The sequence below is a fragment of the Lampetra fluviatilis genome, chromosome 11 (assembly GCF_964198595.1).
Source record: "Lampetra fluviatilis chromosome 11, kcLamFluv1.1, whole genome shotgun sequence".
Classification (NCBI taxonomy): domain Eukaryota; kingdom Metazoa; phylum Chordata; class Hyperoartia; order Petromyzontiformes; family Petromyzontidae; genus Lampetra; species Lampetra fluviatilis.
In genome coordinates, this window is record NC_136285.1 from 11,749,670 (window position 1) to 11,764,550 (window position 14,881).

Consider the following 14,881-nt stretch of genomic DNA (forward strand, 5'->3'; position numbering starts at 1 on the left):
TGGGAGCCTTGCCACGTCTTCCGACCTGAAGACGTACCGATAAAAATGACATACACCTACGTCATTGGAACCCAATCGGAAGAAAAACTGATGACGTATATGTACATTGTTACCAGAAGCAACGTCATTAGCACCAGTAACATCTAATAAACATCGTTGCCACCTTCATCATCAGCTACATCAGCATCACCATCAGTCTTCTTTAGCAACAGCATTATCGATCATCAACATCAGTAACTTCATCATAGCATCATCATCATCGTCAGCAGCAGCAGCAACAACATTAACTTTAGGAGTATCCTCATCAGCGTCTACCTTCGAACAATCAGGAGCATCTGCATTGTCATAGTCCTCATCATAATCGTTTATAACCAGGTGAGAGCCCCTTGAGACTAAAAGTTCATAGTTGAAGGGAGATCTGTATTAAACAAGGACATGAGTGACATTTTACGTCCACAGAGGGATACAAAACACAATTACAAAAAACTAAAACTGCAGGAGGGAGGTCTGGGAAAAGTTAGCTACATGGAGAATAAATTGGTTTGACTTGAAATAACATACTTTATTTATGTAATGAGGATAGAGCCTTATCATTGTGTTGCATTCATCCACGTTATTTAGGGACACTTATTGTTTAACAAGACATTTGTTTGGCATGTTGTTGATGTGGTCGGTTTGTTGTAAGTTTGTACTCCCCATTAAATGCGCACCTTATCAACTTAATGCTGAAACACGTTGTTTACACAAACGGGAGCCAAACACTGCTTAGCATTTTTTTTTAGGTTGGCTGCTTCGAGCATTAAAATAATGACCTACCATTATTTTAGAATCTAGCTATTGAAAGAAAAAATGGTAATGCATTTGTTAGTCTTGCCAGGCATTCATGTTATGCTCTTTTAAGAATAACCCGAAGAGAACGTTAAATTCATTGTTTCTCTTGGGTTGATTCGCAGTATATCTGTATACACGTTTGAGAAAGTTAACATTTACAATATACACGTTGTTTAGACGGATTAATTGAGATGAGTTTGTTGCTATGAATGTCCAAACGATAAGCCACTGTTGAGCTATCATTTGTGGCCAGGTCGCTTTTGAAAAATAAGTTGATACCTCAGTGGGCTTTGTGTGCTAGGATGGGGATGATTTAGTGTTCTTTGTGTGTGTTTGGGTGATTTGTTTACCTTTCTTGTACTTTACACTACTATTGTGTTGTTGTATTGATTGTTGTTGTAACGTTCTTACCTGCCTCGACTGGACATTTTTGAAAAAGAGCTTCATAGCTTATCGAATTCCTCCAATATAAATAAATATTCTGATGTCAGAAATTACTCCACGCATGCGCGAGGCAGTCAGAAACCTTTGAGATATTGCACGGAAGCCTCCTCTGTAAGAATCTGACATTCTTAACTGTTAGTCTTACATAATCTGGTTAAAAATAAAGGCCATTTGTTATTTTTGTTTTAACACTTTGCATATTGGCTATGAACAGGTTGTACAATTGTGTCCTTCCGTGTTGTAGTTTTCAAGGGGAACAATCTCTAATAAGGGGGAGCGTTGACAAAGTGGTTAGTAGTGCACCAGACTACAAAACTGGTCACCCAAGTTAGATTAACGGCGACGAGTCACATAATTGGCGGGTGATATCTGAACCGGTCTTGGTCTTCCCTTGCCGCAGTCTGCACTGACCCACCGTGGTGCAGTTTGGTGAAACAGCCTCCACGACCCGGTCTTCATCCAGCCGGAGATTGGCAATTGAGCTGGAATATGCTTTGTTAGTGTACAAGCTCTGCATATGTATCATGGGTGTGGATGGAGTGCCTGAATGCATGATAAAAAGTGCAGTAAGCTCACTGCCCACGTCTTGGCTTCCAAAGGTTAATGTCTTAATGCATATTACCAAAAATGTATATTCTCCCAAATATTCAGGAATACATTTCTAACTTCATTAATTAAAAGTCGTTTATGGAATCGGTTATCGATTTCGTAAAATTTTTAGTAACGGTCGAACCGTTTGGTGCGCGAGAAAGTTTAAACCTCGCGCCTTGCTCAAACGTGATTGGTTATGTGACAACCCATTGCATACAACGCATATATTTAATAAAACGTGTAGCCCCTTTGTTAATCCACTGCTGGATGAAGGCCTCGCCGCGCCTTGTCGGAATTGGGGATTTTTTTTAGCATACTCCACCTTTCTGATCAGTACGTGTTGGCGAAAGTTGGTAAAACCGATAGTTGGGTTTTTATTGTTTTTGAATGCAATTCTTGACAATGATTAAACACCTCACATTAATAACCCTCCGCTCAAGTACAGCTATTGCGCGAGGAGGTCAGGACAAATTTGCCGAGAAAAATGCAGCCGCACTTTAGACGTGCCTCGTTACGAAGACAATCATACAAGCAGATAAATAAATAATGTTACAAATAAATTAATCTCTTATTTTAATTTGGACCGCTTATCAAATGGACCATAAATAATGTGTTGTGTGTCCTCTCGCCCCACTTTATTCCTGGAGGCTTGCCTTGTATTTGCACACCATATTGAAATGGTAATGAGGCATTTAGTGCAAGGCCAGGGTAGCGGGGCTGTATCTGCGCCCTTGCTAATATCATTTTGTAACATGCGCGTATATATATTTAGACCGTGGCCACGTCACGAGTGTGTGCGTTGGGCGAAAATGAAAAAAGGCCAAAAAATTACAGCGTCTTTAAAATAATTGAAATGAACGCGTGCGTGCACGTTAGCTGCCCCGTGGGAAGGGTATTTCGGAATTGGTCCGGAATTAGCGGCGTGCGCGTTCCACGCCACGCAGCTTTTGAAGTCAAGAGGTCCGGGGGCTCCGCGCCACCTGCACGGATGTCAGACACAACGGTAATCAAGCGGAGGACACGGCGAAACGTCGCTGTGCACGAGACCTTTTGTGTAGTGGCGCTAACCTCGCACGCATCGCCGCGTGATTGACGTGACCTGCGTTCACCCACCGCGTCAAGACCGTCAGCGCTCCCAACGCGTTTCTGTTTGTGAGTCATGAATCGCGCTGATTAAAAGCAAGTATTTTAATTATTCAAAACAGGGGCATTCACCGATTTTTTTTGTTGTTGCGTTGTTGCTTTTTGAGTGTTTTATTTGTGTCGCTGTATTATTCACGCATCTGGTTTTGTAGGTAGGGTTTTTTAAATCTGTGTTTTTAAAATAAACCTGGCAATATAAATGTTTGTTGTATCTGTAACACCTCTCCTTCCTATGCCCTGGATATAATCACAATTGACTATTTGCTTTGCCCATAGGAGCAGCTCTTGAGTTGAAGTTAAACAGTGCAACGTTTGTGCTATAATTGTTGTTCTTATTCAGCCACTTTGTCAATCCACTGCTAGATGAGGGCCCCTCCCCATGCTATACAGGTCACGTGGGAGTTATTCACTTAGCAGGGTTGATTCTGGATAGTGCTTAGAAGTGTGATCACCATCCCACAACAGGTTGTCTTCGGCTGTTACTTAACAATAACAACAGGTTCTTATAGGGACGATACATGGTAGAAAGCAGAGGGCAGTGCAGCAAATTTTCTTCTTGTATTATTGTACATTGTCCGTATTTTAGTTTCACCTGGGCCCACCCCCATTGACATGGATAATCGAGAGTTGACTGCAGTAGTGAGCAGCACGCGGCAAACGAGGGGTGGAGGTAAAGCTGAGGTTGGGGCGCCGCTGTTTTGCAGGTCGGGCGGTGGCGCAGCACACACGGGAAAGATCCGACTCCTGGACGTTGGGAGCTGCTTCAACCCCTTCCTGTGCTTCGACGAGTTCCAGGCTCTGGGCATCGACATCATTCCAGCCGTGGATGTACGTGCGCTGTCCCCCACGGCCGTGTCTTGCGCGCTTACCGAGCAGGGGGACCATCGGGTGAAGCTTTAAATTCTGTAGCCTCGAGTATTAAGTGTCGCGTGTTAAATTCAAAGTTTAGTGCGTTCGGTCACCGGTTGTCGTTCAGGTAGTTGTGAGCGCGCAGTCAGTGTGCAAGCATTAGTGCGGTTAAACAGTAAGGTGTGTCTTTGTGTTAATTTCTGACCTATCGTCAAAGGTTCTATTCGGCTCTCGGGAAGGAAGAGTTTCTTCACCTGAGTAAACCCTACCGTAACCGTACCTTAACCCTGTACTGACATTATTATAATGGCAACTCTCAAACCTACCATAACCACATCCCCTATCCTCACATGACCCTCACACACTACTTGCTGTTGGTCACCTATTATAGTTCTTTCTGCAGCACTATTTTTAGGTGCGAATTATATTTTTTTGTTCTCGGCTGCAGCGAGTGTCCAGGTGCGGTGACGACGCGGTATATTATTCCTGTTTGATGCTCACGCGAAGTGATGGGCACGCTACCCTGGCACTTCACCAGCTGTGAACTTGTGCAGTCTCACCACTCCATAAATAAAAAAACTAAACCATGAAACTATTTTAATTTTACTCGGAAAGACCCACTGAGCTATATAGCTGTTTTTTAGAAGTGACCTGGCCTCAAACGATAGCTCAACGAAGTGGCTTATTGTGTGGAAATGTATACCAGCCAAATACTCTTAAACGCTTGTTCGTTATAAATGTGGAGAGAAAAAACCGGAGGACCCAGAGAAAAATCCACTCGACCACGGAGAGAACATGCAAACTACAAATATACACGCGGCCAGGGTTGGGATTGAACCCACAACCTCCTTCATACCAGGCAAGGTAGTTAGCATCTCGCCACTATGGCGTACAAAATTAAAGCCATCCCCCGTGTAGCCTACCATAGCCTCTTGGGTCAAATGGTGTTAGAGAACACCTAATTAAGGCCGGCACTGCACACAAGAGGTGGTGGTGTGACCAGGGCAATGCCCCGGACACCTTTGTCTGCCCAATACTGATGTTTATAACACTGCATCAGGTACTCATTGAAAGCTGAGACGACCTCGTTGAGACCCAGGGCTGAATCGGTTCAAATAATTACAGTTGATGTTAACCATACCTGGGAATCGAATTTAGGCTTGCTCGGTTCGAGGTGCACTGTGATAATTACTATGGTACCGCTCCCCACACTCCATAGTCAAACAAAGATAACAAAGATCCCTGTACAGCCTTTTGTGGTGGGTGTAACGGAGACTCAGTCGAGCTCTGGAGGCAACACGTTTATTAACACAAAGGGGTAGCGGCCCCTTTACCCGGTTAGCTATGGTGGTAACCCACCGATCTAGTTAACCTAACACACGCCACGGGGTAACCACCCTGCTCTCCCCCTCCTCTTCAGACTTAGGCGTAGCGTCTTCACCACAATTCTCGCTCCCGATCCCCACCGAGGATCGTTTTTTTATTCCCCTGTGCGGGGCTTCCTCCACCCTCGGCCACACACCTCTTTACAGACTAACGCGTAGGCTCTTCCCCCAGCCTGGGGTCCCCTCAGCCCCCCCCTCTGGGGGTCCCTTCTTGCCCCCTTTACCCCAGGGCTGGTATTCCTGGCAGTACGTCGCGTGGCATACCTTGGCCAGGTAAGTTCCGCACACATGCGACGATGCGACAATGCCTGAACAGACTGTTGGGGCGAGTGCTGTTAGTGAGCACCTATGAAGGCTGGCATGGCACACGAGGGAGTAGGTGGTCATCACTACACCCGTCTGCCTTTGTCTCCCTAGTGGGTATGTTTTTTTACACACCGCATAAGGTACTCATTTGAGTCTGAGTCAACCTAGGGGAGGCCCAGAACGATTTCAAAAAATTCCATCACCGATGTTGGGAGTGGGAATCAATTTCGGGTCGCCGAGTTTGTAGCACAGTGCACGAACCGTTGCACTACCTCTCCTCTTACTCCATAAACACGCACACACGCACGTGCAGACGGTCTTGCATTGCCAAAGTTGTCCCTGGTCACTTAGTACACTGTGTGCTACATCGTTGCACGTCAAGTACTTTTGGGTTCACCGGGTTGCGGTTGACCAGCGGCAGACGTGCCACATGATGGAAGTTTGTCCTTTAGGACGTGGTAATAAAGTGGCACGGGGTGTTGTGTCCGCTCTGTCAACACGTTCCGTCACGCCGCCTTGCCGTTAAGAGCTTCTTGACGGTATCACTCGCCACCCCTGGAGCAGAAATGTTCGGTATCTCTTAGTTGAATGTCATTTATCATTTCTCAGTGGAAATGTGCCATTATCCTGTGTGCTTCAAAACATTTTTGACAAGTTTAAGGGGGAAGACTGTCAGATATTCTGCTGAAGGCACCAGTGAATAGAGAACAAAACGCCCAATGCGGCGTGCATGCCTCTGTTATTTTTATGCGTTCGCTTAAACACACACATCAGCAAATCATTGTACGAAATTGCCTTTGCTTAACAAATGGCTAAGTTCAGTCCATTGCAAGAAGAAGCCACCTCGAATCTCGGCTAGTTTGGTCAAGTTCTCCAGACTGGACAGTGATATGCTCTTGAGCTTTTCTGTCAATGGAAGGTAATTGATGCCGAAACTAAATTTACAACGAAAGCTTCGTTTCACCTTCACCACAATGTCACTGCTACAGCTGTGTCCACAGTTGCCATCCATTCGCACGGGTGACGTATGGAAATCCCCCCACTCTTCGCTTTAGCCACAAACACCCACCGGCCGTGCACTCTCTTGAGCGTTCACTCCGTGTCTAATTGCGATGTGTACCATCGACGTGACGAGGTGGTGGTTGCTGAGCTCCAAGTTGCGAGCTTTCCAGACCAGGACGGGGAAGACTTTTATTTTAATTGTTTTGTGTCTCTGATTGTTCGTGCTTGATTTATTAGCAGTTATGGCCAAATGTGTATGACTCTTTTGTAAATCCACTGCTGAATGAGGGCCTCCCCACACCATGCTGGCTGTGAGGCATGAGCAATAGAAGTACAGGACGACGATATCTTTATCTCCTCTGCCCCCCGCCGCCCACAACGTAGCCTGCAGCCTGTAACACCCGTTTTGTGCATGGTGGTTGCTCATCCAAGCCTTCACCAGGCTCACTCATGCTTAGCTTCTGAGGTCTGAGAGGATCGGACTGCATCGTGTGCTTTCAGATGCGCTTCTGCGGTCGTCTGGAACGCTCTTCCCATATTAGGAAGCCTATTGGAGCTATGCACTTTTAAATCATCGAGATTAAAAGCTAATTTCTTTGGAACTGCTTTTTGTGTTTAGTTTGTTATCCTTCGCCTGTACCTCTGATTAGCATGGTTTGCAACGTACGGTGCGAAAGAAGTTTAACATACATGTATTTGCTCATAGGCAGCCTACAAATAATCAATATCTGTAATAAAGGTTTTTTGGGTTAGAACACGTAAATATAAATGTATCTTTAAAACCGGCACCACCCGACACAGCCAATTAGTAAGGTTTGTCACGTAAACAGAACATGCCAATTCGTTAATCCTTCAGCACACCGGTGTGCTGGAGAGTAAACCCACAACATTTACAATTCGAGTTCCGTGACGTGGCGATTGCAACAACCAGCTTCATCAGACGATAGCCAGATGTCGTGAAGAAGAATTGACATACAAGTAGCGCGACGGTCCTTTCACCTGCGCCACGCTCTCTCCGCAGAGCGTCTTCCGCTGCGACTTCCTCAACCTGCAGTTGGACGCGCCGCTGCAGCTGGCGCCCGAGAGCCAGGACGCCTTCCTGCGGCAGCTGCCGGGCCCCGTGGTGCGCTCGCTGCCGCGCGAGCTCTTCCACGCCGTCGTCTTCTCGCTGCTGCTCTCCTACTTCCCGTCGCCGTGCCAGCGCTGGCTCTGCTGCCAGACGGCCCACGGCCTGCTGGCGCCGGACGGCCTGCTGCTCATCGTCACGCCCGACTCGAGCCACGCAAGTCGCCACGCGGGCATGGTGCGCAGCTGGCGCCTGGCGATCGAGGCGCTGGGATTCAAGCGCTGGAGGTAGCCGCCCCCGCCAACGCCGCACGTCCGTTACCCTTTTGCGGCCTCGCGTTTTGTCCTCGCAGAGCGCCTCGTGTTAATCCACTGCTGGGTCAGGGGCCTCCCCACGTCATAGTTTGGCCATGACGGTTATTTATTTTGTAGGTGGTGAACGTAGATGTGGTAGCATTGTACAGTATAATAAAGTATTTTACTGCGTTGTCGTCCGTAGACGACGTTGCCCTGCAGCAACCTACATCACCTTGTTTTTTTTTCATACATGCTAGTTGTCATTCCCATCACTATCCTGGCCCAACCCGGCTTTGCTTATAATACCTGACGAAACCAAACACATTCTCGGTAATTATAAATATATATAATTGTATCGACGCATATACAATTAGGACCAGAATTTGAATCTCTAAACATCCTTCGATTAGGCTAATAATGTCATGGTTATGCATGATTTAACAACGGGAAACAAGTTTGACACGTAGGCTTTCGCGACCAATATCCATAATAAACAATCTCAATCATCAAACATTTTGAAAAATTACCACCTTTTATACATATTCACCATCCTTAGCTATTGCATGAGAAATATTCTTGCTGGAGGATTTTAACACATGCAGTACACAAACGGCTTGTTAACGCTTTGTGAGTGATCACGCTGTACCTGGTCTTGTGGGGACGTTGCCAATGTGAGGTTTGGGTCATTTGCAGTGTTCACTCACTACCCTGCTCAATGCTGTTTGCTCACTGCAGTCATACATCGCCACCGTGGGTGCCACGGTGGCGAAATATTAACTACCTTCCTTGGTATGCAGGAGGTTTTGGGTTCGATCCCGACCCTGACGCCTGTTGTATATGTGGAACGTAGATTGTGAGAGATTAAAAGTACAATACAAAAGTTGACGTTGCTGCATTACCCCTAACGTGCTATGGTGCAATTGTTATTTCTGTGCAGAGATCTGCCATTGTGAACATGACATGAACAATGTGTAGCGATTTTTCAGATCATCTCAAGTCCATAGCTCCTTGAGATGTGATTTCCACTTCTCTCCCCCCCCCCCCCCCCTTTGCCATTGTCCTGACAGATACGTGAAGGCTTCGCACATGCACTTGATGGCCTTCAGGAAGGTCACCAACCAGCATTCGAGCGACCTGCTCAGCCACAACTACCCGGAGATGCTGTACATCCCGCAGGACTTCACGTGGGAGGACACGGAGCGCGGGGAGAACGGGGGCGGCGAAATGGACCTTGGTGAACACCCCTCGGCGCGGTCGCTCTTTGAGGACAGGCTCTTGGCAGACGGCTTCTCCGAGCTCCCGGATCTGGCCGCTTTTCCGGCGAGCCTCAACGACTCGGACTCGGAGGAGAGCCAGGCGAGCTCGTTGCAGTTCCACGAGATGGATGATCCCATCCTGCTATTGGCCTGATGCGAGAGGAGGCAGGGTAGACGGGGGAGGTGGGTGCCTTCTCTGTTCATGCGCGCACCCCTCTCCCCCCTTGGTCATTGTGCTTTATACAGCTGCCTTCTTCCACCGCAGCAGAAAGAGTTATGGTGTTCTTCTTCCGATAGGAAGAAAGTTGTAAGAGTAGAGTGGATCCGAAGAAGGTTTATGAGAGGTTTTCTTTTTGTAGCCAGTTTTCTAATATTTTTACACCGTTTGCTATTGTTTACCTTGCCTAAATATAGATGTTAGACTTGTTTTTGATGTTTTCACTTTATGTATGTTTTTTTGCTTATTTTCACATCTACGACGTGTCCTCTGGTTCTTTCATTATCTCTGCGTTTAGTTTTGCCGTGCGTGAAATCGGGGCAGGTTATAAAAATGCGCCACTTTTGTTTCCCTGCCAGCAATTTTGTTAGCCTTTAAACAAAGTAGAGGCAGCACTTTAAGTCTGCGAGTTGAGAGATGAAGCTGTGGGATGTTGTGGTGGCCAAAGTCTTAAAGATTCTGCAGGGTCACATTTGCAAACAAACAGAAGCTCCTGACAATGGTCGTTCCCTTCTGTCCACCCACCATGCTAAACATTTTGAAATTCAAAGCAATAAATATACAAATAAGAATTTTTACTGCAAAGCCCAGGAGATTTGAGAGCCTTTTTGTGTCGGTGCACTTTCAAGGTTCCCCCTGCCCCCCTCTTTATACTTTATGGGTTTGTCGTTTGAAAGGTCTCTGTTTAAATTGCACAGTCCTCTGCTGGCAGCAGCCTCTTGCGATGGTGGTGCTTTCAGAGATGTACGTACGTCCCACTACAAGACGATGCTTTTGGTGTTCAACCTGCTGCTCGTTATAGAAATGAAGAACGCAGGTCACTGAAAGGCCCGCATTGCATTGATGCACAACGTATTTATTCGTTCCGCACGGCCAATTCGGGCTGGCCGTCTGATGAACACAATCAACAAGCACTGAAATGAGGAAACGCCTGGCAGAGGTGAGAAACCTACAGCCGATAGTTTTCAAAATACCATTTTTAAGTGGAATATTTTTCAGCTATGGTGCGGCGCACGTGTGTTTTTTTTCCAATTCAGCGTGCCGTACTCAATTAGGAAAATCCATATTGCGATGCTAGGTTTGTTTGTATACTAGGTATACTAGATTAGGGGGCAGCGTATTTTTTTATGCTGGGTTGGGCAAAGGAGATTTGCAGTATTTTTGGATTCACCTCGGCTCACATGAGATGACCTTCGTTGAGTGAGGACTGGGATGAAGAGGTGATTTTTAACAGCTCGCTCGTGTCCCCATTTACCCAGCAAATGCTAAACCAGTGCTCTTAATGTGCAATTAAGTAAATCATGTGTTGTGTAGCCAGGTGACAAGCCATTGAAATGATCTCTTTTCTGTACAGAAGACCTGCTTGTAAACATGGTACTGAATAATTTAACAGTTTCCCTTTCAAAACATTTTTTTAAATTTGGACTGAGCTCTGGCGCCAAATACGCAATGGCCCATGACTCATTGGATTGTCATCACATTTATATAACTGTCAATGCAAGTGTAGGAAAATTGTGTGCTGGAAGCCCAACTTAAAAAAATGGGCCTGCATTTATGACAACAAGAAACGCACTGCCCTTACAAAGGTACAGTTCCCCAGGTCTCTTGCAGAACGGTAAATAAAACGATTAGCTCCCATCTGGTTTCACAAGCGGACATCCAAATCCAGCTGTGCAAAACTACAGTACCTTTCTCTTCCATCTCACAGGTTTAGGTTTCGGCCAGGTTACCCCCCCCCCCTCACCTTGGCATGTTTGGACCAATCACACATGGCTGCTGACACGATATTTCTTAGCTGGTCTAACAACTATTGCATCTGAAAGTAGCGTACTGAGCTGCGGGTATTTTGCCATGATACGTTGGGCGGGGGGGTGGGAGAGCGTTACGCACGATATTGAGATCTGTGCAGTATGCAACATGCTAATAAATGTGTTTCAAAAACACTATTTTCTTCATTTTGCACATTAAAGAGGGAGGGTGCATGTTTTACGACAGCTGCATTACAACTGGCATTCTAATGATAGTCCAAATAGCCACACCGTGTTAATTGGGGAAACGGTGAAAAATTTGCACAGGTCATCTCGTTGTGTCCTTTGTCATTATTATTCTTAAAATAATTGTTGGGGGTGGGGGGGAATTGGTGATAACAGTCGTTTGTTCACTTCAGTATGCATAAACGTATCATTAGGAGTTAAAGGATTGGTTGTTAACATTGGTGAGAGCAATGCGTCATTATATGTTGAAGAGAAAGAAAAAATTGCAGCTAGATTTGCTTTTCATTTTCAAACCAAATGTGTATAAGTTTGACATCTGTTCACATGTCAATGCTGATACAGTTTCGTGAAATAAAAAAAAAGGTGTTTTGTTAAGTTTGATAAGACCGGTAGGACCTCTGGCATATAAACATGTGCCACGGCTAAAAAAAAAACCGGCGTGTTAGAATAGAATTTAAATCTGTGTTACCTTGACATGACATTTGTTTTTTAGATGTTAAATAAAAGTGCCAAGTGTAAAAGAGGAAGTGCGCGTGGTTTATTTTTTAGATGCTTCTTATAAATCACTTGAATAAAACAACGCTCCTGAAAATTACGGGAGCGTGACTTTGTGCATTTCTTTTTTTTTTAAGCCGTGGTTGGAGTGGTTCGCGTATTTTTGTTTGATGTGAACATCGCGACCCGAGTTGAATTCACAGCAGCAGCAGCAGCAGCTGCTAACTGGTATTGGGCCACTCCTTTTAATCAATCCACAAAAAACAAGCACGGTGAAGTATGGTCAAAAGTCAAAACAACGACAACCATGGCTGACGGCGCGGGGGTACGTGGGTTGATCCATCGGTCGATTGACAAAGAGCTCTAATTTTGTTATATTAACGAATTGTAACACAGCACTTGTCCAAAGTAGCGTTTCGTCATTTTGTCCAACTCGGTTGAGAGAGTAATGCATACACCAGGTCTGCATGCCTGATTTTCCCATTTTAAATAAGTGCCTCGTTGGAAGGCAGCATGATCATTTTTCAGTAATTGCATTGCCATCAGCTGGTGGAACGTGTAATAGCATCTATATTCTGCACAGACGATTACGAATTGGATTCCACTATGGCAACAAAATGCTGTGCGCCAAGCAGTCGTAGGGCGGTGACGTGGCCTCGCGGTTGCATATTCGTCGCTTGTTGCAAGAGGTACGTGGTTCGAATCCAGGGGCTGCCCTGGCTAGCACTGGCTGTTAATAAGCATGACAAAAAGACCCCGTGGCGTAATTCGCAAAAATAGTTTTGTCATGTGCAGATGTGGCCCAAATTTTTGCTAAATTTGGTAATTTTATGACAACCTGGAAATTACTCGATTAGAATGCACACTGCAATCGGAATCGGAATGTTCATTTATACTGGGGGAATCCGATGAGCTATGAAGCTCTTTCACACATGCTAAGCAATCGTCAACCCCCGACTGCCAAAACTTGGTAGGATCCTCCTGAAAGAAAAGAGCCTTTCCTGGGCAGACATTGTATTACTCCGATAATGAGCCAAGAATGTTTGTGTGTAACGCGAGTGACGTCACCCCGTCATTAATATTCATGAGCGGGTGGATTTTTACACTCAAGCAGAAGGTCGAGCGGAAATAAAAAAATTTGCAAATTCGCTTTAAGTTTGACGTTTCTTTATTGAAAGTGAATCTAATAAATAATTCTACGCAGCAACAAAGTGGATTTGGTGTCTTTATTTATTTCTTCAGCACTTGAGACCAAAGGTAAGTCTAATTGATGCTTCTACATGATGGTAAAATATACATTTGTCGGTGATTTTCCAGATATTGTATCGAATTCCAATTTATTTCAACCCCAGCGACCGAAAGCTGAAGAGAATAAAGTATCCGCAGTGAATTTGAACAAATTGAAGGTCAAATTTCGATTTAAAGCTTTCGTGACTGCAGGGATTCATCTTCTTGGTTCTTTCGGTAATGTCACGTAGAATGGAAACAAAAATAATAAAAATAAAACAATAAAATAATTCTCACGACGTTTCGGCCACAACGCAAGCAGCCGTCATCAGGTGAATACCAGGTCTGTCGGTGAGACAGCGTCTGAATGAAGGTCGGTTATTAACAGTGCTACAGTGACATGAAGTGAGGTGTTTGATGACATACTTTCGTGCAAGATTCACTGCCATTCAATTTACACCATTTTTCGTAAAAATATTACAGCTTCCGTCCTAGGACGGGCAAAACAAGCTAATTAATCATAATTATCAATGAGAAACATTCTGTGACAATCGTTTTTTGGGGAGATCGTGTAAGTAGTAGAATGTGTGTCGTGAACGTAGGGTCTATCGGCGATGCTGCATACCCAATTGTTAAATGTCACATTGCTCTCAAACACACCGGTGGTGCTGACGCACTAACACATTGTACGCATGCACATTGTTTGCACTTTTGTTGACGTAACGACTTCGTTAATTGGCTGTGTCGGGTGGAGGAGGGTTTACGACACACGTTTTAAAATCAACTCAATCATAACGTTGGTCGCGAAAGCCCACGAGTTAAATTCTACAATTTACGCAAAAAGAATCAAAGCAAACGTGAGGTGCTTTATTTGTTTTTTTCCCTGAATGTGGAAGGGTGACCGTGGGTTAACAAACACGTGAGATTACCAGAGGGTAACCAGAGGCCCTGGTTTGCCCATATTCTGATACAGGGAAATTTAATTTTCAGGTCCATACGGGATGTTTGCACACAGCGTTGGTGTACGGTGTTTTTTTCTGCAATATGGATTTTCTGTTTGCACTTAGTCACATATTCACTTTAAGATGTTTTTTGTTCATGTTTTTGTTTGTTGCGGTTGCACCCGATTCAAGAGCCGAATGGCTCACAGGGCTATACCTAATACATGAACTTGAACTTCAAAACGGGCACACATTTGTATAGTTCGTATCTCTCCCCTGTGATGGGACTTTGTAGGATGAACGTTCTTCCGGAAGAGGCAGATGCATCTTCCAGAAGAGGCAGAGTCATCTTCCAGAAGAGTTAGAGACATCTTCCAGAAGAGGCAGATTCATCTTCCAGAAGAGGCAGAGTTATCTTCCAGAAGAGGCAGAGTTATCTTCCAGAAGAGGCAGAGTTATCTTCCAGAAGAGGCAGAGTCTTCTTCCAGAAGAGGCAGAGTTATCTTCCAGAAGAGGTAGAGACATCTTCCAGAAGAGGTGGAAACCTGCCAGAAGTGCTAGAGTCTTCTTCCGGAAGTGCTAGAGTCTTCTTCCGGAAGTGCCAGTGTCATCTTCCAGAAGAGGCTGAATTATCTTCCAGAAGAGGCAGAGTTATCTTCCAGAAGAGGTATAGACATCTTCCAGAAGAGGTGGAAACCTGCCAGAAGTGCTAGAGTCTTCTTCCGGAAGTGCTAGAGTCTTCTTCCGGAAGTGCCAGTGTCATCTTCCAGAAGAGGCTGAATTATCTTCCAGAAGAGGCAGAGTTATCTTCCAGAAGAGTTAGAGACATCTTCCAGAA

General features: G+C 45.2%; 1 protein-coding gene across 2 annotated transcripts in view; it reads left to right on the forward strand.

Moving 5' to 3' along the window:
• The window catches only part of SAMTOR (S-adenosylmethionine sensor upstream of mTORC1), a 35,909-nt gene extending 24,008 nt beyond the window's left edge, over positions 1–11,901 (forward strand). For both annotated transcript variants that reach the window (XM_078860988.1, XM_078860989.1), the window contains exons 5-7: positions 3,714–3,837; positions 7,573–7,904; positions 8,981–11,901. In XM_078860988.1, coding sequence (XP_078717114.1) covers positions 3,714–3,837; positions 7,573–7,904; positions 8,981–9,323 — 799 coding nt within the window. In that variant the 3' untranslated portion in view covers positions 9,324–11,901. The remainder of the gene's footprint in view (positions 1–3,713; positions 3,838–7,572; positions 7,905–8,980) is intronic.
• Positions 11,902–14,881: the final 2,980 nt, after the last annotated feature.